General features: G+C 47.6%; 1 protein-coding gene across 1 annotated transcript in view; it reads right to left on the reverse strand.

The window, feature by feature from the left end:
- Nucleotides 1-4,269: 4,269 nt before the first annotated feature.
- The window catches only part of RBM20 (RNA binding motif protein 20), a 194,108-nt gene continuing 170,853 nt past the window's right edge, over nt 4,270-27,524 (reverse strand). The window contains exons 10-14 of the mRNA XM_011927886.1: nt 23,557-23,661; nt 21,803-22,463; nt 20,113-20,247; nt 12,604-12,725; nt 4,270-7,880 (exon numbers count right to left, since the gene is read on the reverse strand). Of these exons, the coding sequence (XP_011783276.1) occupies nt 7,770-7,880; nt 12,604-12,725; nt 20,113-20,247; nt 21,803-22,463; nt 23,557-23,661 (1,134 nt within the window). The 3' untranslated portion in view covers nt 4,270-7,769. The remainder of the gene's footprint in view (nt 7,881-12,603; nt 12,726-20,112; nt 20,248-21,802; nt 22,464-23,556; nt 23,662-27,524) is intronic.

Below are 27,524 nucleotides of genomic sequence, written 5' to 3' on the forward strand. Positions count from 1 at the left end.
GGGAGGTGTTGCCCTGACATCAGGAACTACTTCACACAGACCAGGAGCCATCCCAATGTCCCCTCCAAAGGGACTCCCACTAGGCTCTTCTCCAATGTTGGGCTGTGAGCTCCCTAGGGATTTTTCCAACACCTCTCAGTACCTCTGTACCGTCCCTCAGGAGAATTATTCCAGAATATAGAGTCAGGTAGAACAATCTCCCCAGATAACCTGGAATGCTCTCTCCAGCCTAAGGACAGAGCATGTTTTGTTGGTTTTTTTTCCTTTCTGCCTTGGCTCCCAGGAGGCTTCCAGTCATATCTCTTGCTGTATGAGCCCTTACAGACCATATATTTGCTGCCTCCAACTTTCTTCAATCCTTGTTTATAATTTTTTTGTTGTCTTAATGAGTGCATCATCTCAACTCCATGTTGGAAACAGGTGTCAGGCAAATCAACAATTAAGTTTCACTCAGGAAGGAGAGGTCGCAAATGCAATGTGGCTAGCATTTTGGGGCTGTGGGAAATCCCCTTTTGATCACTCCTCTTTGTCCCCAAGTCCCCTGAGAGCAGAAAGCAAGCCGCTTCTCTTTCTTCTCCTCCCTGAAACAGGAGGAACTTGAAGAGCTCCTGGGGCCCTCCTTCCTCTCTTGCCCTCAGACTCAGCTCCCCTGGCAAATTCTGCCAAGTGAGAAGAAGGAAGAAACAGTATTTATTTGGGTACAGTGCTGTGGGTGAGGCCTTTCCTTATCTGCTTTCTAGGGAGGAGAGGTACTGGAGAAATCAGTTTCTGGAATTTAACAATCAGGAATTCAGTCATAGGCAACTGAAATATTGCTAAATTAGACTTTCTAATTCATCCAAGCAGCTCTGGGCAGACCCAGAGTCTAGAGGCTTTAGGGAGATGCAGGAACAGGAGGTAGGCAGTGGAGAATAGTGGCTAAGAGTGTGGTTTGACAGTCATGTGGACCTGGGTTTGAATCCCAACTCTGCCACTTATTGGTCGTCTGACCCTTGACAAACCACTTTGTCCCTCAGAGCCTCATTTTCCATCTATGAAATGGGGAGAATAACAGCACCTGCTTCTCCAGTTGTGAAGAAGTCAAGAGAGAGTGCACCTATGGAGTACACTGAGTGTGCCATGCACGGGGACTCAGGAATCAGCAGGGCTGAGCTGACAGTAGTAGTGGCTCATGGAAGAGGGAGAGAAAGCTGACAGTGACATGGCTCCGGGCAGTGGCCCTGTTCCTTGTCTCTCCTCTGAGAAAGGATTGCTGACTCCACACGGCTCTCTGTTCTCAGCGGCAGGAATTCTATCAGAGCTCGAGGAGCCGTTTAGTAACCACAACACTTCTAGCCATTAACAAAGATAAAGAGAGCACTGGAAAATTGACTTGTGCCTAAGCACAGTAAGTACGAACCCAACTAAAAATCATAACACATGCTCCCAAACCCAGTTTGATGACTGTGACACGCTCCCACCTCCATCCTTCACCAGCTCCCCCACCCACCAGCTGCCATCAGCCCCTTCTGCCATGGCCATGCTGGTCTCCTTTTCTCTGCCTCCTACTGTCCAGCCTTTTTCACACTAGAGCGTCCCTACCTTGAATGGTCTCCATTCATATCTCTCCTGACCTACCACCCAGTAAAATAAATGCCGCTTCTATTCTAGGAGCTGCTGGGTGCTTCTATTCTAGGAGCTACTGGGGAAGTCCCTGGTTGACATCTAGGGCAGTGTTACTCTAAGTGTGATCGGTGATCTGCACCTGCATTAAATTACCCCCCCAGGCTTGCTGATGCAAATGCCTGGGTCCTCTCCATGACCTAGTGAGTCAGAATCTTCATGGGAGGGGCCAGGAATCTGCATTTTTAGCAAGCTCACCAGGTGCAACTGATGCACCTGAAGCATGAGAATCCATGATTTCTCTTGAGTCCCTTGCTGAATGCCAGAGTCCAGCTAGGACTAGACCTGGAAAATTCATAAGACAATGTAATTGAAATATCGTAATCTCTCCAAGTAACCCCAGCAAAACTACTCAGGGGATCTGGATTCTAGTCTTGGCCCTATACCAATAAGCTGTGTTGCCTCAAACAAGTCATGTTTCTTCTCTGGGCCTGTTTTCTCACTTATAAAAGCAGAGACTTGGAGGTCTCTTGGGCCATCCTCCTCTAACATGCTTGGAATTTCACTCAGGATAGGCACCCTTGTAGGATCATCATGGTGAGAAAAGAGAATGGGGGGTCTACAGGGTTGAGCCCTGATGTCCAACCACTGCCTAAGAGGGCAGTTAACAGTTGCTGTTGCCAGGTTCGGTGGTTCATGCCTGTTATCCCCACATTTTGGGAGGCTGAGGTAGGCAGATTGCTTGAGCCCAGGAGTTTGAAACTAGCCTGGGCAACATAGTGAAACCCTATCGCTACAAAAAAATTAGCCAGATGTGGTGGCATATGCCTGTAGTTCCAGCTACTAGGGAGGCTGAGGCAGGAGGATGGCTTGGGTCCAGGAAATAGAGGCCATAGCAAGCTGAGATCGCATGCCACTGCCCTCCATCCTGGGTGACAGAGTGAGAGCCTGTCTCAAATAAACAAACAAATAAAAGCAAACAAGGTTAGTATCCAAGTGCCCTGACCTAGTAAGGCATTATGAGGAGTGAACCCAGTGTCTAGGCTGTGGCAGAGTCAGGCAGGGGCAGCCTGGAGTTGATCCCTGGGGATAGGTGTGATACAGGGAGTAAGTCTGAGTGGCAGTGGTCCAGCCCAGTGGACTGGCTCAGAATCAGGCTCTAGGGCCCACAGAGATATCAGAGAGCAAATGGGAACACCCGGGCTTGGGGGAACAACTGCAACTCGAGGGAAGGGGGTGTCCCTGGCTGGGTATCTGCATTGCACAACTCCAGGGGGTGCCATCCTATAGGATACAATGTGGACGCCCTCTCTAGAGTTGTGCCACGTAGTTGAACAACAAGCCAGGACTAGGCACCAGGGGTACCCCCCAAGCATCCTGGATCCTGAACTTAGGACAGCAGAACCAGTCTAAGTCCATTCACTGCTTTGACCATCTGGGACACAGATAGCAGTTGCAGAAAAGGAGGTTTCCCTACCCATCCTGGTTGGAAACTGGAGGCCTGAGCTTGGTCCAAGGATGACCACAGGAGGTGGGGGTGGGGTGCAGACAGCAACAGGTTCAGCAGGAACTTTCCTCAGACCTGCAATCTGCTCCCAGAATTGCAGGCGGCCCCCTCACTTTGCCCTCTGGGTCCAGGCTGCCCAGCCCCTCCCTGTTGACTCAGGAGCACTGCCAACAAAAGGGAAGGGCCCAGAGAAGGTTCCGGGCCATTTAAAGGACTGGCCAACCAGTCCCAGAAGACTGGCATTGTTTTGCTAGAATAAACGGTTGAGAAACAACTTAAGAACTCCTGAAATTTGGAGGGCTGCTGTCCAGATTGCAAAAACAAACAAGATTTGGTGACCTGCAGCACACCAAGTGCTTCCACCAGCAATTATCTTAACCCTGAAACAACCCTGGGAGGCGATTCACATTCTTTTTTGTTTTTTGAGATGGAAGTCTAGCTCTGTCACCCAGGCTGGAGTGCGGTGGTGCAATCCCGGCTCACTGCAACCTCTGCCTACTGGGTTCAAGCCCATCTCCTGCCTCAGCCTCCTGAGTAGCTGGGACTACAGGTGCACACCACCACGCCCGGTTAATGTTTGTATTTTTAGTAGAGACGGGTTTTCACCATGTTGGCCAGGATGGTCTCGATCTCCTGACCTCATGATCCACCCACCTCCGCTTCCCAAAGTGCTGGGAGCCACTGCACCCGGAGCGATTAATATTCTTATCTTCTTTTACACCCAAGGAAGCAGGCCTTAGGAAGTCATGGGCTAACAGGGGCAGGGCCAGCCCTCTGCTTGGGCCTGCTATTTCCACTGCAGCACTGACCACCAGATATTCATCTTCAGAGGGGATGGAACTGCCAGAAATGGCCTAACCCTGGTGCAGGACACTCCTAGCAAAGCTAGGAGTTTATAAGAGGCCAAGAAACGTTCGTATCTGAGCCTTCAAAAGGACAGCAGCCCCCACCTAGTCAGACTCATCCTCCAAAGATCACCCCTGAGAATCTCTGTTTCTCTCTAGTAGCCTAACTGGAGCCCTAAGAAAACCTGTTTTGTCCTCTCTGTTCAACCCTTGAAAATAATTCATAATTCGAAGGGACCAAATCTCAGCCTTTCTGCTTGGTGAGCCTTCCCCAGCCAAATGCCAGGGACCCCTGCATGACACGGAGTCACTCACTCACAGCTTTCAAATTCTCTTTATTAAAAATCTTTTCTTTTCTCTTTTGTAAAAACAAACACTTTGCAGTCAGTTATACAGATCAGGAAAAGTCGTGACAATTTATAGGACACTCAACAAATTTCAATACTTTACAAGTTCAAACTTAACTTAGTGTTTTTGTTTTTCTCATAAATTCACAAAACAAACTCTGGTCCAGTTCAAGTATAATCTAATTATCTAACAGGTCACAGCCTCGGACTGTCCAAGAATGGGAAACCCTGATACTAATGGCTGCTGCTCACACCAGCAAATTTTCCAAATTCTTTGGGGATACTGTCTAGATAGATGCTATTTTGGGTGTGAACAATGAAAAGAAAATTATACAGGCCTTTTGTTATATTAACCTGGGGTAAATATGAATCTGTTGCTCAAGGTAGCAATTGCTCTTCAGCATCCTTTTCTGGGAGACCCTTTGAAATGGCTGACAAAACACTGAAAAAAAGCTTTAAAAAATAAATCAATATTTTCCTGGTTGCCTTTAATACTGCATTGTGTGTGGCACACGTAGGAATAAAAAGTGCAAATCATAGGGTTGGTGAAGGACCATGCCAATGGAATTGTATAAAAATAAATAAAATAAATACATATGTACACACAAGTATGGACTCTTAGATGATTTTAAACTGAAGGTTCTGATTGAATGCAGATAGCGCCTTATCTCTCTCCCTCCCAAGGGCCCTCCCTAGCTTTCCAATATGAAGGCCAGTCTATCACATGGGAGCCATAACACTACACGACCATCTGGATTTCTATGGAAATGCTGCTGGGGATGGGGGGTGGGGGAAGGCAGGGGTGGAGCAGAATGAGCTGAAGTCTGCTCCCACTTTGCTAGGGGATAAAGTGTCCAGTCTCTCTGATAATATACAGTTCTAGCCTCTGATAAAAATTGTACGCTATTTCCAGCAAAGTTCAGCAAGAAGGCCAAAGAACTGCCCCCAGAATTCCCTTCAGTGGGAAGAAAGACACACAAGATCAAAGGTTTTCTGAGAAATGGAGGAGGCAGAGCTGGTGTCCAGAATGCCAGGTTCAAACCTGTGGAGTTGGCCAGGGGAACAATCTGGGCTGAGCCATGATCTTCAGACTTTATTTGAGATACCAACTTTTCAGCAGCCCCCATATGGTCTTCTCAAAAGATAAAATTACAACAAATTTACTTTAAAGATCTTAGTTGGCTTTTATTTTTGATTCTAGAATTGGGCAACACGTCATTCTATAAAATAGAATGAGTGTTCCCAGGAGCTGAGCGGAGGAGGTTGGCTTTATAGACAGAAAAGGGCTGAGGAAAGCAGACACAAAGAACAAAAACCAGACTGGTCATCTCAAAGTTGCTTTCCTTATAAAGGTTAAAACCAAGGACACTTCTTCATCATGCTGGTTAAAACTGGCCTGTTTGGGGATTTGGCTATTCTCTTTCTCTCTCTCTCTCTCTCTCTCCTGATTTCTTGGAAGACAGAACTTTAACATGAGTGACTCCCTTTTGTTTTGGTCTGTTGGGCCTAGTGCAGGAGCTCAGTTCAAACCAACAGCCTCCTATAAATTTTATTTAATAGTCAGATGATGATGATGAGTTCAGGTTTCTTGCTTCTTCCAACCTCTCCGCATCACACCTGTTCAAGCTGGTCTGCTTTCACCTGGTGCTTGCCTTAACTGTTCTCTCTCACCAGCTCCCATAAGTATGTCCCTTGCCAATGACTGCATGCTTTCAGGTTTACACTGATCATTTTATGTTCTTCATTTGTTCCCTTTGTGTGCCTCAGTTACCTGATATAAAATGTCAGCCTTGAACTAATCTCTCTGCCCTTCCTCTATTAGTACAGAGGACAGAACGTGCAGTATGATCTCACATGCCATAAAAAGGAAAATGAAAATAAAACAAAACAAAACCCTACACAGTCCCTTCTCAGTCTGCCTGCCCAAGGTCAGGAATGAAACAACAGGAACTGCCTAGGGGAGAGTGACCTGTCTTCCTTGTTTTATTTTTCCTGGGCTAAGCTATGAAGGGTGCTTTCAGGAGAGTATCTCAGCTCATGAAAACAGCTCCAGGCCCCCTTCTTACCTGCCCGAGGGCCTCTCTACGGCTGTGGCCGAGCCTCATTTCCCCCAGCACATTTATCCCATACCCTTTCAATGGAATATCAGACTAGAGACCCCACAGCCTGAAGGTACCCACCCTCCAGTACCAGAAAGAGCAGTGGGAATCAGGACTTTTCATAACACTTTGGTATCAAAGTCTGCACAGGCAGTCAAACCCAAGGAGCCCTCAACTATCTGCCCAGCTGGAAAGGGTCCATCTACAGACACCCAGCAAACTTCAATGCCACTCTGGCTCTGCAGCCATCTCTTTCCTTAGCTTCTCCCCCAACTGGGGGGCCATTTAAAAACCACCCCATGGTGAGGAGGTTGTACCCCAGAGTGCAGGCACCACGGCTGAGTGAAGGACAGATGATGTTTCCTTGACTTAAATAAGCTCATTTAACCCCCAAAACAACTCTGTTTTCCACAGCCTGGAACTGTGTCTCAAGCCAATGCTACGCATTGCAGAGAGGCCAGCATTCCACCTAAACCCACGCCAACTGCTGCTTTAGCTGGAGGAAGATGCTTCTGTTTTTATTTTTAATTATAGTGAATTTGTACCAAATTCATTGTCCAGAATAGAACAAACCCTGACATTTCCTGAAATCAAGAGGAGGGAAATAAGTTTGGAGGAAACTTATCAGAGCTTCCACAATGAAGGGCTCTTTTCATCTTCTCTAAAATTCATTTTATTTTACTTTAAGGCATAAGTCTGGCAGACTTCTAGAAGAACTGAGAGGATGAAAGAGTTATTAAAAACAAGGGCTTTTCAAAAGGGTGGCCCAGCTGGAGGAAGAGGTTAATGAAGTCCCTCCCAGCTCTGCCAACAGATTGTCCGTGATGTCCCCTCACCGGGACGGCAGACCCGACTCAGCTCCCCAACGCAGGGGATACACGGGACACCAGACAGAGATACTGCTGTAGACTCACTGCAGGGGTTCACCTGACCCAGGAGTTTCCATTAAACCTTTTCCTTGCATGACTCAGCCAGGCCTGACGTATTAGATCCTATCAAGAATTTAAACACTGTGAAAATCCCTGAGAAGTTGGGTTTTGTGAAAAGGAAATGATTCTCAGCACATAAGGAGAGAGGGAGAGAGAGAACAAGAGGAAAAGAGAGAAAAACAAATTGAAAGATGGTTTGAGAGAAACAAGAGTCAACAGGGAGAGAGTTGGTGACCCTCAGTGGGCTGGACACACCTGGGTGACTTGGCTCCTGGAGACATTTCAGGGGCATTTCACTGAGTCTCTGGGAACAAACGCAAGCAACGTGCCCTGCTTGGTTTTCCTTCCTCTCAGGCTTTAGTCCTGTCCCCAGAATCAGGAAGGCCCCACTGCAGCAAGCTCTCCTTTCCAACCTTGTAGCAGCAGCAGAAGCAGAAGCATCAGAGCTTTTTCCTTTCGAAGCGCGGCACGATTCCACTGTCCTCCGGCCTCGGGCTACCTGCCCCCTCCGTCTCCTTGAGGCCCTCCTCGGCCAGCTGGGACAAATATTTCTGTGGAAAGAAGAGAGGAAGTGGAGGAAGGGACACATTAGTAGGGACCTAGAAGGAGAGGAGAGGAGGGGACATGCCTCAATCATCCCTCTCCTGGCATCTGTGCCCAGCTGTGGGGGTTACCCTCTTCCTGGTTCACAGATCCCCCCTGGGGCTACAGAACTTATGCTAAGTACCTCATTATGTTAGCTTACAAGTAATACATGTCTCCTGTAGAAAAAGTAGAAAGTATAGGCCGGGCGCGGGTGTCTCACGCCTGTAATCCCAGCACTTTGGGAGGCCAAGGCGGGTGGATCACCTGAGGTCGGGAGTTGAGACCAGCCTGACCAACATGGAGAAACCCCGTCTCTACTAAAAACACAAAAAATTAGCTGGGTGTGGTGGCACGTGCCTGTAATCCCAGCTACTCAGGAGGCTGAGGCAGGAGAATCACTTGAACCTAGGAAGCGGAGGTTGCTGTGAACCGAGATCGCACCACTGCACTGCAGCCTGGGTAACTAGAGCAAAACTCTGTCTAAAAAAAAAAAAAAGAAAAAAAAAAAAAAAAAAAAAAGAAAAAAAAAGAAAAGAAGAGAAAGAAAAAAGAAAGAAAGAGAAAGAGAGTAGAAAGTAGAGCTATAATAGCAAACACTTCCAAAGCCCTTATCTAGTGTCAAGTGCTGTTCTAACTGCTTGACTTAAATAAGCTCATTTAACTCCCAAAACAACTCTGTTTTCCAGAAACAACCCAAGCTCTAGGCAACGTATCTATGCCTAAAAGGCAGAGGGAGGGAAGCTGGAAGGCAGGGTAAATAAGCGCTGGCCTATGGCAGCTGTGCAAAACAGCACCATGGCCTGACATTTGAGACTCTTAACAACCTGTTTCCTGTCAGGGCAGGCTAGTGGGTGGGGAGCCTTGGAGGTCTTTTGATGAATTTAAAAATGGGCCTGTCTGTTCTATCCTTGAGGGCTGCCTCTGCATGACCCCCAGAACACACTCAACTGCTATACTGGCCTCGGCCCAACACTGTGAGCCAGGTCGGGCCTTTCTCGGGCTAACTGGAGTCAACACAGTGAGGCAGACTTGGACAGGTTTGAGGCCCCAGCTGGGGTTCTCTGACAGGGCAGCAAGGAAAAGGCAAAGAGCACTGGAGACAGAAGGGTGCAGACCAGTACGGTGGTTACGTGTGTGCACTTTGAAGTCAGATGACCTGGGTTCAAATCCTAGCCCTCAGGAGGCAAGTTATCAAATATCTCTGACATCTGTGAAGGGAGGGGAATAACAGTAACTACCGCATAAGGTTGCTGTGAAGTTGAAGTGAGGCAACACAAGGCATTCGGCACAGCGTTTGACACAGAATAAACACTCAGTCATGTGGGCTTTTCTTATTAGCACAGCACCAGCCATATGAGTTGGAGAAAGCCACGCCTCTTCTCCCAGCCTCAGACTACTAATCTGTTAAATGGGAGGAACATTGTTGTCCTCACCCTCCCTTCTGGGATGGTTTGAGGGTCAGATGACAGGGTGTGTGTGAGATGACCAGGTCTGCCTGCTCTCTCCATAGAAGAGACTGCAGTTGGCTTCCAGAAATGGGTGCAGCCTGACTGGGAGAAGAGCAAACGGTGAATGGCAGCAGGCAAAGCTGCTGATGGAAGGCCTGGGTTCTCCTCTGCCGTGGCTCAGGGAGGAGGGTAAACCGTGTGCTGAGGAAGGCAAGTGAATGAGCATCCAGTACATGGACACGTTCCGCTCCAGGGCCTGGAGCCAAGCAGGTCTCTAGTTTTCCTATTGAGCGCTGGCTCCACCTGTTGTTCTGAATCACTCTGGGTGGGTTCTTGCAGAGCCGTGACCAGCTGTGGGGCACAGCACAGGCTGCTCAGAGAGAACGGAGACTTCTTCAACCTGCTTCCTGCCTTTAGGGGCAATCTCTGGTCCTCAACTCAAGGCCTCTCAGTTGTGTTAAGTTTAAAAGTTGCCTGATTTAAATGTCAGTCATCACCTGCTGCTTGGGGTGGGGGAGACTGTGTGGACAGAGGCATTCTGTCAAAGCCACTGACAGAAATCCTACCTGGGAAGCCTGTGGTGGAAACTCCCAGCTCCCCAGCCGGTGCACCAGGTGAAGCTGCACTGCTGTTGGCTGGCACAAGGGGCTTAGCCAGTGTCTACCCCAATGCACCTGAGAACCACAAGAATGGCTCTGGCCTGCTGTGGGGAGGGGAATCTGCCTGGGGGCGTGGCCCAGAGGCTCAGAACAAAGTGCAGTCCACTGCCCTGGGAAACATACATGAATTAGAATTAGAGGCCCTGGCAAGTCTGAACTCTTCCTAACTTCCAAGGTGACCTTGAACTGTGTGGCCCCCTGAAGGGCTGCACAATACCACTGCAAATGCTGGATGAGAGAAAAGGTTCTCACGCCAACATAGCAGAGCCTGACATAAGGATGGTCTACAATACAGACTCTCAGGCCCAGCCCTAGAGAAAACAGGTGTAGGGTGAGATCCGGGAAGCTGCATTTCTTTTTTTTTTTTTTTTTTGAGACAGAGTCTCGCTCTGTTGCCCAGGTGGGAGTGCAGTGGCGCAATCTCAGCTTACCGCAAGCTCCACCTCCCAGGTTCAAGTGATTCTTCTGCCTCAGCCTCCCGAGTAGCTGGGATTACAGGCACCTGCCACCACACCCAGCTAATTTTGGTATTTTTAGTAGAGACGGAGTTTCACAATGTTGGTCAGGCTGGTCTCGAACTCCTGACCTCGTGATTGACTCACCTCGGCCTCCCAAAGTGCTGGGATTACGGCGTGAGCCACCGTGCCTGGCCCAGAAAGCTGTATTTCAAAAAGATGCCAGCTGGTACAAAGATGGTTTGGGAAAATCAGGACCAGATGATTTCCAAGACCTCTTCCATCCTTGCCATTATGTAGGTTTCATCTTGTCGGGAAAAGGGATGATTATGTCTTCAAGCTAGATGACTTCCCTCAATTGGCTTTGTGGGACCCAGTCTGACCCTCCTGCTCTGGCCAAGTCAGGCCTTTGTTGCCTTGTCCCTGGAGAGGCCTAGCCCTGGGCCACAGGCCCTGTGGCTGCCTCAGTCACAGAACAGCTGCTCTCCAGAGGGAAATCAAAAGGCTTAAATGACCTGAGTTTGGGCATAGCCTATGAGAGTCCTCTGCAGATGGTGACCCAGGCCATGACATTCTGGGTCTCAGTTTCCAAGACAAGTATAGTAGAGTGAAAAGACGAAAGTGATTCTGAATCAGGCGATTTGATCCTAGGCCCAGTAACTCACTATCTGCGTGGCCTTGGACAAATTACATAGCTTCTCTGGGCCTCAATTTTCTCGATTATTAAACAAGAAAGTTGGCCCATATCTGAGTTTTTTGTTTTTTTTTTTTTTTGTTGTTGTTGTTGTTTTTAACTAGGCATGCACATTTGAATCTTTTGGAGAACTTTCTTAAATTACATCTTCCTGCAACCTGCCTTCCACCCCCAAATTTTACTAAATATCTAACTTAGTACCTGTATTTTAGAAATACTGTTCAGATGAGTCTGGATCATGTCCCTGGTTAAGGTGGCTAGATCAGTCGCTTTTAAACAATTTAATGATAATAGTAATGCCTAGCCTGGGACTTGGGCACAGCCACTGTGAGGACTCCTTGAGTCAAAGCCTTGTGGTTCAAATAACTAGTCTGATTCCTTGTAGTAAAAACAGCAGGTGTCTTGAGATACTTACCCCCGGCCATCTGATATACCAGGTCTTCTGTTAAGCTATCAAAACCTAGCCCATGCCAGAAGTTAATCATGAAAACCACATTCTAATGTATTACATATTAATTAGGTATATATTATAGAATATATTACCACATTTCATTGAGCTTAAGACACATTTTTTTCACACATTAATATCTCTGAAATAAAAATGCATTTTACAGTTGGTGGAGTCTCATCACTTGATTTGCAACATTTTTTTTTCTAGTTGGTGCGAAAAAATAATGGTGCCTTACAAATCATGGCACCTTAGACTGAGTGAAATACGGTGTATATAGTATTTTTTATATGTCGTCTTTTAACATACTATACCATTTATTTTATTTATTGCTTGTCACCTAATTAGGATGAAAACTCCATGAGAACAGGGATTTTGTCCACTTTACTGTTGTTGTTACAGTATCCCCAGTCCCTAGAATAGTGTCTGGTACCTAGCATGCCTGTGGTAAGTATTTGCTGTATGGATGAACAGCTAAAAAGAACAAAGCAGTGGTTTTTTATTCTAGGAAGCAGGGATACCTGCATAGGGGAACAGAAACAGAGGAAAACTGGAACATCCGAGTCTTGTGGGAAGGGGTCAGCCCCAGTCACAGGCTGGAGGAACACTGGCCTAACTTGAGTTACTCACAATATAGAGGGAGAGGCGGATATTGCCAAAGCCAACCCAAACAGGATGTTTTAAGTACTAAAGTAGAGACATGCGCTAGGAGCAACATGGGAGGTAGCCACCATGTGGAGAGCAGCCTGATGGAATCAAGTCTATGGGAAGATCAGGAGTTCTCCGAGTAGTGGAAAGAGACAGACACAGAAGCAGGAAACAGCTTGGTGTGCTTGGGGAATGGCAAGTAACCTGTGGCCTGGAGTAGGCCTTGCAGGTAGGAGCTAGACTCAGATGCAAGCAAGGACAAGGACCCCAGACACCTGGCCCGGTTATGGAGACTGGGGAGCCCCTGGCATGCTGGGCAAGGAGGGTGGATGGTTACCTGTAAGTTCCTGTAGTGAACAGCACTGCGGCAGTGGCTCATCTTCGCTGTCTCCTCACTCGTGTAGAACAGCCCACACAGCTTGCAATAAAAGCCCGTCCTGGGAACCACGAACTCCACCCCTGGGGAAGGATGAGGGATAGACAGGCAGGGTTAGGATGGCGTGGGAGGCAGGCCCCTGTGTCCTGGCAGCCATCAGGTAGAAATGGGAGCCACGAGCTCCACCCATCACTTGCTGTTGACCTTGGCTGTTAACGAGCTTCTCCAAGCCTCAGTTTCCTCATCTGCAGAACAGTCACAAAGAGACTCACACCCACTCCATTCACAGGTGGTTGTGAATGTAAGGAACGGACTTGGCAGTGTCGTAAGCACTTAGCCATTCCACGGCCTGCCACTGGCCTGTTCTCCTACTATCAGCCTCCTTCCAAGAACAATGAAGGTGATTTCTGATATTTCTGATATTTCACTTGTTGGATTTCATTCTCCACACTGCACCTCTCTCTGCAGCTGCTGTGACCAGGACTCTCGAAGAATTCTCTCATTTTTGTTTGTTTATTTTAGAATTATGTTCTTTACAGAAAAAAAGTAAATAAAAGGAAGGAAAAAATCACCCACAGTCACTCCAATCCAAATATTTTCCTCCACATGATTAACCTATATGTAGGCCTCTTTTTGTGGGACCGTTGTAGTCATATCCTAATTACAATTCTCTGTCCTCTTTTTTTCCATGCAATTGTATATCATTAACACTTTCCCACTTCCTCCAGTCTTTACATCTGAACCATCAATTAGCATTTCATTTGTGATTTATTAAATATAAGTCCCAGAATTCTGGGAGGCCTTTTGATTCCAAGCAAAGGAAAAAAATGGCACCACCACCATAGAGGGGTGACAATGTCACAGCCAGGGGATTCATCCTTGAAGGGATGGCAGCTGCTCCAGCCTCCACGAAGGTGTTTTGCAGGTCACAGTTCTCCTCTTAAAGACACAGTCAATCAGCGGAGTGGAAAGAGCCCAGCTCTGAGAGGGTTGAGGTCAGATGCTAAGAACCCATGTGACCCGGGGAGAGTTAGCCGAACTGCTCCTGGGGCTCGGTTTCCTCACCTGAGAATGGAGGTAGGAACACATGCACTGTTTACCAGGCACCTGACTGTGCAGTGCCAGCCAAAGGGCAGGGTGTGAGGGCCGTGAGAAGCAGGACCCATCAGGGAACTAAGAAAGAGGGGTGATGCTTGGAACACCCAATCCCACCTGCAGGTTTGGGGGCAAGCCTCTCTTTTCTGTGGCTGGGCAATGGTTTCAGGTCCGGCCATCCTGGGTAGAAGGGAGGAAGGGGTCTGGGAATGGCAGAGGCAGGGAACAGCAATTTCTTGCAGGGGTGGGGACAGGAAAGGTCTCCACTTATGACACTTGCTCCAAGGCACAGCGTGGCCGACTGCAAGCCCAGCTGCTTGGATGGCTTCACTTTCCTCCCCCACCTCCCAGGACACTGAGCTAAGTGCCTAGGAGACCCTGTCAGAGGGAAGCTGCCTACACTTGTCATTCGAACTTTTTTTCCATTTCAAAATAGCCACTTATCAGTGTGAAGGGCAGCTCCGAGGGAGGGAGATGGGAAGGAAGGAGGGAGCCCAGGAGGCCTGCCTGGACTGACAGTGAGGCTGCAGTCCGGGACCTGAGGTGTCCTCCTCAGCCTGGCTTTCTCTAACTGCCACGTCGCAGGCTACACGCCATGCCCTCAGCAGTGGTCCCCAGAAGCAAGGGGGCCTCACTCAGGCCCAGGTGCCCGGAGGGAGGTTGAATGTCCTTCCCTTCCTCTCTGCAAAGGATGGAAAAGTGGCCCCAGCTTGGGCTGTGGGGGCCAGTTCTCCTCTCCACCTCGCAAACAGGTCCTGGCTCCTGGCTGTTGGTGCTGGCAGAGGCGCATTCAGCAGGTCGGCCTCCTTCCTGCGTTGTTACAAAACAGTTTTCCCTTTGCTGCTGCTCTGCAGGGAGCCGAGACCCCCACCACACAGGAGAGGGGCAGCTGGGACAAAAGGAGGGCTTTGATCAGAGCCACACTCGCAGTCCCGTCCCAGCCTCTGAGCCAGCTGGGTGGTACCAAGAAAGAAGCCCTGGGGTTTTTATTAAGCCCACTGTTGAGTCCTCTGAGTCCCTGTCAGGGGGACCCCCAGAAGGGGTACAGCTGCCCTAGGAGCTACCACAGACCCTGAAGCAGGGATTGAGCTGCTAGCCAAAGCCCCTGGCAGTGTAGCTAGAGTCATCCTCTGTAAGTTCTGGGAGAGATTTCACCTGAACAAAGACTTCTACTGTCAAAAAAACCAAACCAAAACAAAACAAAGAACCCTTGGAAGCCACAGTGTCATGAAAAGAAAATACAATGTAGAGTCAAACCCAACTCTTACTTATGCTGTGTGACCTCAGGCACACTGTTTACCCTCTCTGAGATTAGTTTCCTCATCTGTGAAATAGGAATAATAATGCTACAAGTGGTGTTTAGGGGAAGCACCTATCATTTTGCCTGGTGCTCAAATAATACTGGTTTGGGGACACGTGTTAAATATTTCATCACAGAAGCTGTTAATAACTGCCTAAATGTTGGCCTTCTCACCTGAACCCCAACCTCTCCCCAAGGCCACCCGGGGAACCTGGCTCCACAGTTTGGTGGCAACTTTCTTCCCTGGCCCCTGCTCCGCAGGTTTGGGCAGTACCAGGCAGCCACCAGGCAGAGAAGAGAAGCCTGGGTTGGGAGAAATCCGAACAGCTGCTAACTTGGACCAGAATAACGGGGTTGCTGCAGACACCACAAATCCAACCGCACAACTCAGGACACTTCTGGAATGTGAGGGGCACGTGAAGAGGCAGCATCAAGACACACTGCCCCGGCTCTAATGTGTTCTGGAGCCACTCAATCCTCCATTTTTCAGCCTCTACTAGGATCATTAAAGCTGCATTTGGCTTCTAATAATAGCTCATGGCACGGGTAATTAGAACTCTGTCATCCTAGTAAAGCTGGGATGGATAGAGGAGGGAACTTGCACTTCGCAGGCAAAGCTGTTTGTTTCTACTGAGAGCAGGCCTTGGCAGGCTCGCACTGGCCAGGGTCATGCAGAGCTGGCCTGGATTTCAAGTGCAGTGTACTTCCCCAGCCATGCCCACCCCCGGTCCCTGAGCAACGGGACTGGCCTCCCTTTCCTCCCAACTGGGAGCCCAGTCCTTGACATCCCTTATTTCAACTCTATGCTTTCCACAGGGACAAAGCCAAAAAATTGTCTCTCATGTCCCTAGAAGTCTCCATGCCAGTAGTGACCAGCCCTGGAGGGTAAAGGGTTATGCAGCCCCAGTGAGAGGAGCCATAATAGGTCTTAAATATTTCATGAGTGAATAATAATAATAGACAACCCTTATTAAGTACCTCCCACTAGAAGCCACTCAGACCTTACCAGTATTTGTTCACTTAATCCTTAAAATAAGTCGGCATAGTAGGCTCCTATTACTATGGCTGATTCACAGATGAAGAAATCCAAGCAGAGAGGTTAAATAAGTTGCTCTTTGTCATCCAGCCAGTAAGTAGTAGACAGGGCATTTAAACTCAGGGAATCAGATTCCACACACTGTGTTCGTAGTTTCTGGGCAAAAACTGCCTTTCCTACGCTGTGCTGCTGCCTGAACTGGAAGAACCCAGAGAACAGAGTGATCTGAGATCAGAAATCCTGAGTTCTTTTTTTTTTTTCTTTTCCTTTTCTTGAGACAGGGTCTAACTCTGCTGCCCAGGCTGGAGTACAGTGGCACAATCATGGCTCACTGCACTCTGGATCTCCTCCCAGGCTCAAGCAGTCCTCCTACCTCAGTCTCCCGAGTAGCTGGGACTGCAGATGTGCACCACCACTCCTGGCTAGTTTTTATTTTATTTTATTTTTTGTAGAGACGGGGTCTCCCTATGTTGCCCAGGCTGAGAAATCCTGAGTTCTAACCTGCATTTGCTAATGTCATCTTGGGTAAGTCTCTGAACTTCAGTTTCCTCACCTGTCAAATGCAGAACCTCATCCCATACTCTTCCTTGGGGGACCAATGAGATAATGAGTCTCAAAGCTAACTGAAGACTAGTAACAAGTACAATCTGTAAAAGCCCCAATCTGAAAACAACCCAAATATTTGTCAACAGATGAATAAATAATGTGATGTATCCATATATGCAATACAATACTCCTCAACAATATAAAGAAACAGACTGGCCGGGTACAGTGGCTCACACCTGTAATCCTAGCACTTTGGGAAGCTGAGGCAGGTGGATCACCTGAGGTCAGGAGTTGAAGACCAGACTGGCCAATATGGTGAAACACCATCTTTACTAAAAAAGACAAAAAACTAGCCAGGTGTGGTGGCAGGTGCCTGTAATCCCAGCTACTCTGGAGGCTGAGGCAGGAGAATTGCTTGAACCCGGGAGGTGGAGGTTGCAGTGAGCCGAGATCACACCACTGTACTCCAGCCTGGGCAACAAGAACAAAACTTTGTCTCAAAAAAAAAAAAAGGAAAGAAAGAAAGAAAGAAAGAGACTACTGATCCACCCAACAGAACAGATGAATCTCAATGATGTTGAGCAAAAGAAGCCAAACTAGCACATACAATATGATTCCTTTATGTAAAACTCTAGAAAGTGCAAACTAATATTTAGTGACAGAAAGGAGATCCTTTACCTGGGGGCTGCACTGTGGGGAGGGAGGGGTCACATAGGAGACAGGAAATTTGGGATATGATGAACATTGTTCCCAGTCTTGACTGTGGTGATGGTCTCACGGGTATATTTATAGGCGAAAACTGATCAAACTATGCAGTTTATGTGCACTTACTATATATCAATTATACCTCAATACAGCCAATTTTAAAAAGGCGAGATACTAGTTTCCTCCTAAATGGTTGGGAAAGATTAAAAACTGATAAACTCCAATGGGAGGTGGATATTGGGAACTCTCACTCAAGGTCGCAGTGAAAACTGATACCATCTTTTTGGAGTGCAATTTAGTAGCAATTATGAAAATTTAAAATGCAAATACATATGACCCTACAACCCCCTGGCTCAGACGCTATCCCACAGGAACACTGGCACACACATACCACTGAATAAGCACATCTGAAACGCAGCAGAGAACAAAGGCTAAGAACATGGCTCTAGAGTCAGATGACTGGGGTTTGAACCTGACTCTGGTTTTTGCCTGTCCTTAGCTGTGTGACTCTACATCTCAGATTTTTTATCTGTTAAATAAGGATAAAAACAGTACCTACCTCATAGGTGTTTTGAGAGGATTAAATGTGATAATGCATGCAGATCACTAGGAATGGTGCCTGCATGGGGAATGTTAACAATAAAATCTTAGCTATTAAAATGGGAAAAAGAGCAGACAGCCTAAGTGTTCACCAGCAGAGGAAAGATCAGTCATTTATAGCATAGCTTTTACGATGGAATATTTGCAGTGGTTAAAAAGAATGTGTTCTCTATGTACCGACATGAAGAAATCTCTAAGACCCACTACTAAGGGAACTTGTAGAACATTATGTGTGTAGTGTGATCTTGTTTATGTGAGAGAAAAACCGTGGGCATGACAGTGGTAGGCTACCTCTGGAGACTGGGGAGAGACTGCAGGGAAGAGATCAGACCTTTAATATTGACTTGATATGGTTCTTATTTTTTGAATTTATTACAATAATCTTTCATACTTCTGTAATGAAAAACAGTAATAAAAAGACATGAATTACAAGGTAGCAGAATTTATTCTTAATTTTTGCTAGTGTCAATTAAGTTCCAAGTTCTTGGATGACAAGAGACTTGCGTTATATTTCTTGGTTACCCCAGAGTGTCTAGCACAGTACCATGTTATCCAGTAAGTATCTGCTGACTGGCTGAATGCATGAAGGAGCCTCTCTTCTCCTGTAGGGTGGCCTTTGCAACTGTTTCCTAGAGCTAAAATACCGAGGGTCATCTCAGTTTATTCTAAGGTTAGTATTTCTTTATCCTTCTTTCTTATGTTTTTGTCTTGGGAGATGCTGTGCAGCAAATTTATCCCTTTAAAAAAAAAAAAAAAAAGGAAGTTTGCTCTCCAGATCTGACTAACAAAATGGTACATCTGGAGGGAAGAAATAGTAAGACATTTTTTTAAAGGAGATGGGAAAAAAGAGCAAGGTGGATGGAAAGGATGAGCCTCCACACTGACCAGCCCCTCCGTGCATGATCAGACACGTGGTCATCAGGCATCAGATGACCCGTGCTTCTCATGCTTCTGTGTGACACTTTCCCAGATGACACTTTCCCGAGCTCTCCTTCTGAGCAGCTGCTACTACTACTTTATCTAATTACTTTCCGACCTTTCAGAGCTAATGCGAGGACTCAAAGATGATATAGGCTGGAGTTGCTGGGTTAATGGTTATGTCAGAATCTCCCAGGGAATTATCTTAAAGTGCCTTTACTCCCTCCCCGAGACTCTGCTTAACTCTCCTCTTTGAAAAGGGATTCATTCCTAGGTGATTCCATCAGTAAACTCCCTCCCCACTTCATTCCCAACACTTCCACCATTAAAAAAATCACTGTCCAAATTACAGTGAGAAAACTAAGACTCAAGAAGGGGTATGACTTATCTAAGGACACACAGTCACCCTTAAGTAGGAAGGACAGAAACCCAGGTCTCTCTGCTCAATACCCTTTCTATGAACTAGGGGGAGTCTGTCCCAAACACAGTTTATTCAGCATCATTGCCTCAGAAACGTTTGTCCTCTAAGAAGAAAAAAAATGTAGCATTGTTCTGGGAAGGGCTGGAGCAATGAACAATAGCAGAAGAGGTTCATTTCTATTGACTTTATGGAGGCTGCTGGGTATTTGCTTTCCTGCCTGAATAAGGGCTAGGCTTAAAGCCTCCATGTTGTCAAGAATAAAGCATTCCCTGACAGGAAAGACAAGGCTTCTTAGCTCTGGGTCCCAGGGCAGTGCTATTCAAGGCATGTGTTCACGGAGTATCTGGTCTACTATAGGAGACTGAAATTGCAAGGAGCTTTACAGCTGCCCCTTGCAAATCTGGGTTATTGCATCATACATTTAAAATAATGATAAGCTGGCCAGGTGAAGTGGCTCACGCCTGTAATCCCAGCACTTTGGGAAGCTGAGGCAGGAGGATCACTTAAGCCCAGGAGTTGAAGACCAGCCTAGGCCACATATGGAGACCCCATCTCTACAAAAAATAAAAATAAAAAAATTAGCCGGGCCTGGTGGTGTGCACCTGTGGTCCCAGCTACTCGGGAGGCTGAGGAGGGAGGATCACTTGAGCGCAGGAATTTGAGGCTGCAGTGAGCTGAGATCATGCCACTGCACTGCAACCTGGGTGACAGAGCAAGATCTTGTCTCAAAAGGACAAAAAATGATGACAACAACAAAATGACAAAAAGCCCTCTCAAGTTCTTAGAGGTGGCTATGGAACTGTTATTTCCTAGACCTGAATTTCAGTAAGGACTGTGTGTTTTGCTTACCTAGAGGAATGCTAAGTTCACTGAACACATCCTCTGGTTCCCAAGAAGGCAAAGAAAGGGGCTGTTTCAGTTCCACTTCAGTGTACTCTGGTGACCTCACCTCCAGAGATTTCATTTCCACATACCTGGAGTTTTCTGCAAAACATGAACCAAGGCAAAAAAAAAAAAAAAAAAAAAAAAGGAAAGAAAAGAAAAGAAATGAAATACAACACGCCTCGATGAGTCCCTGAAATTCCATCCCTGCATAGTATGATTGCGAATTGTCCGTTGGACTGCTTAATCACATGAGGCTAGGGCAACGGCTGCTAATTAGAACCAAAGCACTGTCATTAGGAGCTTTTTCCACTGCCAAAAGAATGCCACACACAATAAAACTTGGCAAATCTTTGCATTTGGCCCAGGGGGATGGGCTACTGATGGCTTCAGTTGAGAAGATCCACCCCCCATGCCTCCCATCTCAGTATCATTCCATCTCTGCATGCAGAGGAATTACTGACAGGCAAAAATTGTGCTGACGTCCACCGAGGCTAGCAAAACAGGCAATACCATTCTCTCCCCAAGCTTGTCAAGCTGTTATTAAATATGAACCCCAAACACTGGGTCAGCTAATGAGCCTCTAACACTGGCACATGTTGAGACCTATACTGCAAAATAAAAGGGGTTTGACTGGAGTGAAGTGAAGATTTCACTGCTCCTTTATTCTTGCCTTCTCTAGACAGAGCCTGGGCCTCAGGGTTTCTCTAGCAACAAGAAGGCATTTCACGGCGGGGTTTCCATGGAAACTCAGATCCATGCAGGTAAAAAAACAGTTCAGGTCATCTTGACATGGAAAAAATCCCAAGCCTCCCAGTTACCTAATAGTTCATGCCACCCACAGGGCTCTGGGTTGAAATGTTCATTTTTAAGCCTTTCCTCTGTATTTTCTGTCCCCGATTCTCACTTCAAAGCCTGGTGTGCTGCAGGCTTTCTGTAAAGCAAATCCCTAATTATTTTCACAGTGAGAATCTTAAAGGCTACTCTCCCTCCCTTCCCCCAAACCCCTTGATGGATCTGAGGTTCCACTTGGCAGAGAAGACAGGGCTTAGCCTATTTTAAACTCTCTCTTTCATGATGTCACAGTGCCGGGCATAGGCACAAAGCATCACCTCCAATGGAGTAAGAGAAGATCCTAAAACAAGTCTTGGATCACCGTCAGACCCTAGCAAAAAATGGGTCTGAGGTAGTAAGAAGGGGAACAGCTGTACCCTTTAGGGATCCCATGTTCCTTCCCCTTCCACTCCTTTCTTGCCTCCCCTATTCCTGCCCCCATCACACAAATAACAGCCTGGGTGGCCCTCAGCTGTGCAGGCATGAGGCTTCTCCTGATCTCCTTTTGCTGATAACTCAATCTAATTTTAGTTATCCAAGTCCATCTGGGCTCCTGTAAATGCAGAGAAGTCTGCCCTGAGTTTGCTTGTCAGAAAACATTCAGCCTCCTATCTGACTTCCTTTACACTACTAGCCTAAAATCGCTAACAGTTTAGCCAGGCTTTTAGAGGCTTGCCTCTGTTACTAAATCACTTTCTGCACCCACTTTAATGCTAGTTGAAACCTTACTTATGTTCATTCCAGCCTGCACATGCTCATACTTTATCAGGTGAGCAGGGGTCCAATCAACCCGACCACCCGTGAGGAAAGGGGAGGTAGTTACCCGGGGTCAACAGTCCTTGGCAAGCTTGGCTTTGGAGGTCGGTTTCAGTGGGGAGGCTGGTTTTCTCCTCCAGGGAGCTGCCTTCGCAAGCCCCATCTTCGGGGGTCCCCCTGGTCTTGCAATCATCGACAAATGGGCTTGGCTGCCGGGCCCTCTCCTCTGCTGGCTTAGGGGAAGACATTTGCTGGACTGTAGGGGCTGGATGAACATCTGAGCTCTCCACTCCCTTTACCTCCTTCTCGTAGCAATCTGAATCCTCCAGGGAGAGGCCTGTCTCACTTTCAGCTGGCTTCCGCTCAGCATCCAGATTTAGGCCAGGCATTTCCACGTCCATGTCACTGGGACAGATTGTGGAAGCAGAGGGCAGTTCTCTGGGTGACTTGAGGCTGACTTCTGCAGCCCCATTCCCTACGGCCTCGGCTCCCTCCTTGGGGAAATCCTGGGCCAGATCTAGGTCTGAGGTGGTTGTCACACATGAACATGTTTCTGGGCAGATTTTGTCTTTCTGGTCAATGGGCACAATTTCTTCCAGCTCTGGGATGTCTGGTTCCATGATAAAATCTTCTTCTTCCCCAACCTCGTCCACTGTCACCAGCTCCTCCATGTTAGTGGGATACCAGCTCTCCCCCTCTGCCTCACTTCCACTCTCCCAATCTTGTTCCTGTACAAAAATGCAGAAGGAGGTCAGAGGGTGGTTGAGAGCATTCAACCGGAAGGCACAAGACTTGGCCATGAGGACCCCTCCAATCAGGAAGAACCTGAGTATTCTTACCTCTACCTGGTACAATTACTGCGAACCACTCAAGTCCAACAGCAGCAACTCATCCTTAGGGTGATGCTCAAAGTTTGGAATAAGCCCTTAATGCTTAATCCACCGTATTTAAAGTGACACAAAGAATTTCAAGCCCTAGTAGATAACAGGTGCTCAATATACAGTTTTTGAATGCATGAATAACTAAGTTATAAACTCTAAATACTTACTGGAACATCTTTCTTGCATCTGGGTCACCACCAAATGTAACTGCAGCAAAGCCCCTCACAAAATTCCCCCAAGCACCCTCTCCCAGCAGCGATACATACACTTCCACAGTCAAAGCTCCTACTTGGCCCCTTCTAGAACTTTCCCCTTGGCATCTGCAGCAGCCCATGGACTCCTGACTCCACAGAAAGATTTAGGAGATCAGCTTTCCTGCCAGCGATACTCATCTCTCTTGCCTCTCCTGACTGGAAAGGCACGAAGATGGCCCCATTCCAAGGACATTTCTTTTTGTTGTGGCAGCCCCAGCCCAGGAGAACTGTAACTGGATTTTTCATTTTAATTAAGTAAAACAATCTGTACAAGCATAGTAGATGTCTTGTTAATCCTAGGGTCTGGGCCTGCTGAAGTCAGGGCCCCAGCTTGAGTGCCCAAAGCAGCTTCTCGTCCCATCCCCGCCAAGGGACTTGTCTATTTTGGGAGCCTGGCTCTGAAGCCTGAGTCTTTTTTGGGGCACATGTTTTCTCATGGGAACACAGCCAAGTTGCTGGAGAGTGAGCAGAGCTCAGGCATGTGGGTAAAGATCGCTTCAATAAAAACTGTGAAGATTCCAGGCACAGCCACTCCTCCAAAGTAGTGCTAGGAGGACTGGTTCATTCATGCAACTAATGGTGGGGTCTCAGCCATATTCCACCTAGCAGGACATCACCAGGCAACAGGGGGACTCCTGTGACTCAGTCCCTCATGGCAGAAGTGCAGAATCTGAAATAAACTTTACCTTCTTTGTCCCTGTGTTTTCTGGATCAGAGAACTCTGCTTCTTTCTCTTGTCTGCCCACTGATTGAGGGCTTTCTTCCACTCCCTCCTGTTCCTCTTTTCCAGCCTTACCAAAGGAAGGACAGAGCAAACCAAATCAACAGTGAGCAGTGACAGGGAGAAGAAAAAAAGAATGATATTGAATGCAGGTCCCAGCTCTCAGAGGGGTTTCACATACAGCATTTTCTTTATCCTCCCGGAATCCCTCAGAGGTGGCTGCTGTTAGCATCTTCATTTTAGAGATCAGAAAACTGAGGTTCAGAGAGGTTAAGTAATTTGCTCCCAGTCACACAGACAAATGGAGGCAGAGAAATGTCTTGAAGCCTGGCCCGATGTCTTTAGGGGGCAGAAATCCCTGGCAAACTGGGTATATTTTGCAGAGTAGAAGCAGCTAAACTAGAACTGATCTGGGCCAGCCAAGACCCTGGGGTTAAATCATTCAGGACACGTACAGGTGGAAAGGGCGTTGTCACCCAGTCAGAGTGCCCTCGCACCTTTCTTTTGCTCTCTGTCCTAGAGTGACAGCCCCAACTAGCACTCCCTTTCTTCCTTCCTTGTATTCCTTTCCCCCAAATCAGGGCCCTCACAGTAGTGCCCATGTCTGTGAAACTAAACAATTGAAAGCAGATGTCTGGTTTGAGAATTAGGGCCTCTAACCAACCTTTAAGACACGAGATCAGCAAACTATAGTCTGCAGGCCAAATCTGACCTGCAGCCTGTTTTTGTATAGCTTGTGAGCTAAGAATGAATTGTACCTGTTCACTTAGTTACATTTTAAGTGATTATAGAAGTGCCTACATAAAATCTGCAATTTTGCCTCTTGGCCCACATAGGCTAAAATATTTACTATCTGGTCCTTTGTAGAAAACTTTGCCAACCCCCACGTTAGAAGTTTCTGGGGTATATTCTCCCATGACTTAAACTTTGGCCACCAAATCAATGACTACTCCTGGGTTTTCTGAGGGGCAAGTTGCAGTTCTAGGACATTCTTGGCTGAGGTTGGTTTGAAGTAAACCACTCTAGTTCTGATTTCTTACAATCAGACATACCTCCTTGAGCTGACCAGGAGCCAGCTGGAGCAGAAGCTCAGGGCTGACTGGTTTCACCGGTTATTACCAGACAGGGACACATGGTTCAAATCCTCAAGTCCTTTCTGTTTCCAGTGTTTGCTGTGAAGATTCCACCAAAAGCTTTGCTGAAGTCTACTGCACTAGCCTGAGTGTAAAGCAGCTACAAATACCTTTTTAGCTATTATAGTTTCTACCTACAGGTGACTTTATTTTTATCTCCCGAATCAACTATGCATGGCCCTCTCTTGTCAAAATGAATAATCCTTACCCTTCCCAAGCAGCTCCTGCAGCCGCACTCCCAGATCAACACAGTAAAGGAACCCCCTTCAGTTCAAGTTGGGAGAGGCAGGGACAGTCTTGCCAGCTGGGCTGAAAGCCCTCCACCAAGCAGACCCCTGCTCTTCCTCCCTGCAGGCAAAGGAAACAACCTTTCAGAGCTTCCCTTCGCTCTGGGATCACTTCCAGGAGAAGGCAGCAGCTCAAGGGGAACAGATGGGTGCAACGGGTGCCCTCAGCTGCCCACACCAGCTCACAGACTGAGACTGAAACGCCAACTCTTACAAGCAGGGCTCTGCCACCACAGGGCCTGGGCTACTGAACCACTTCCAAACTGGTCTCCCACTTCTGCTCTGTACCCTCCCCCAAAATCTATTCTTGCCAAGGCAATCAAGAATGATCATTCCAAAATGCAAAAATGATCACATCCTCACCATATTGTCTTTTTTTTTTTTTTTTTTTTTTTTTGAGATGGAGTTTTCCTCTTATTGCCCAGGCTGGAGTGCAATGGCACGATCTCGGCTCACTGCAACCTCCGCCTCCTGGGTTCAAGCAATTCTGCTGCCTCAGCCTCCCGAGTAGCTGGGATTACAGGTCCCGCCACCACACCTGGCTAATTTTATTTTATTTTTACTTTTAGCAGAGACGGGGGTTTCACCATGTTGGCAAGGCTAGTCTCGAACTCCTGACCTCAAGTGATCTGCCTGCCTTGGCCTCACAAAGTGCTGGGATTACAGGCATGAGCCACTGTGTCCAGCCTCCTCACTGTATTTTCTTGCTTAAATACTTCATTTGCTTCCCCTGGTACTTAGGATAAAGGCAAAAATCTTCAACCTGCCTACAAGGCCCTGCATAGTGTAGGCCCTGTTGATAAGTCGGCCTCACCTCCCATTACTCTAATGCCAGCTCTCTGCGATGGCAATGCTGGAGCCCTGGAGCTGCTGGAGGCCCTTGTGCATGCTGCTCCCTCTGTCTTTTTGCTTTCTTTTCACCCAGTCAATACTCACTACGCCTCCAAATCTCAATAGTCACAGCCTAACCCTGAGAAGGCTCGGATTTATCACAGGCACTCAGCATTGTGTACCTTCATCTCCTTCTTAGCACTTAATAGTCAAGCTCTTCTGTTCATTTGAGAAATCACTGGATTAGCAGTTCTCTCACTGGACTATGAGCTCCGCGAGCCCAGAGGTCATTTCAGTGTCACTAACTATGGTCCCAGCGCCAGGTGCTCCACGAATATTGGTCAATAAAAGAATGAAATTGGTAGAAGGGGGTGTGGTGAATAACAGGTTCTCACCTGTCTTTCCACATGGTTGGGTCTTGTCTAGGCTCTGAAGCGAGCATAAGGGTTTTAAAAATCTTCTCCTGTTATGGATTGGTTATACCAGGGGTTACACTCTGGGGCTTCTAGACGGCAACCAGCCCACAGCTATGTTTTGGTTTATACCAGGCATTTGTCTTGCTCTAAGAAAAGGGAGATTTGACAGCATGGCATGCATTCCTGTATGGCAGCTGTAGAATGGAGCTGAGCAGTGGCTCCAGCCCCATAGATGGCACCGCTTCCTCAGTCAACCATGGTCCCATCACGCTGGCCTGGCTCCAATTGTCATTAGCCTGGCTTCCCTTCCCTAGGCACCTGGGCTTGCCACTCTCAAACCCCCCTCCCAGTAGGATGTAGCCGTGTTTCTTCCCCATGTTTTCCTTATCTGTGACTTGATTTATTTCCTCCTCTTTATGGTCCCATGGCCAGAATTGGGTCTCAGGTACGGATGTGGCCACCCATCACCACGGAGCAGCACGCACACTGGCTTCTCAACCATGGGCACTTTCTCCAGAGAGCTCAGGATTTTTTAATGAGTGTGAGCTCTTTAAAGTAGTACAACAGCCTTGTGATCACACCCATTTTACAAACAAGAAAACTGGGGCAGAAGAAAACAGGGTGTGACCCGGTTCTCAGAAGCCAGGCCTTTGCCTCCAGAGTCTGGGTTCCATCCTTCATACCTTCAACAGATACCCACTGGACACCCGCTCTGTGCTAAGCCCTCCTCTAGGGACTGGGAACACAGCAGTGAACACAACAGACAAAACTCCCTGCCTTGTGAAGGTTACACCTGGGAGCTGGGGGTGACAATAGACGCTAAGTAAAATAAAGACATTAAGTGATAGGTTTGAAGGTGGTAAATGCCACCAAAAACAGGAAAGCAGGGAGGTTGTGGGGGGTTGGGGTGGTCTGCAGTAGTGGGAGGGAGGGGAGCAGGTTGTCATGTTGAGATGGTCTGCAGTGGTAGGGAGGGAGAAGAGTAGGTTGGGGTGCTGAGATGGTCTGCAGTAGTGGGAGGGAGGGGAGCGGGTTGAGGTGTTGAGATGGTCTGCAGTGGTGGGAGGAAGGGGAGCGGGTTGGGGTGTTGAGATGGTATGCAGTGGTGGGAGGAAGGGGAGCGGGTTGGGGTGTTGAGATGGTCTGCAGTGGTGGGAGGGAGAAGAGTAAGTAGGTTGGGGTGTTGAGATGGTCTGCAGTGGTGGGGAGGGAGAGGAATGGGTTGTGGTGTTGAGATGGTCTGCAATGGTGGGGAGGGAGAAGACT

This window comes from Colobus angolensis, unplaced genomic scaffold, assembly GCF_000951035.1.
Source record: "Colobus angolensis palliatus isolate OR3802 unplaced genomic scaffold, Cang.pa_1.0 Scaffold75, whole genome shotgun sequence".
NCBI lineage: Eukaryota > Metazoa > Chordata > Mammalia > Primates > Cercopithecidae > Colobus > Colobus angolensis.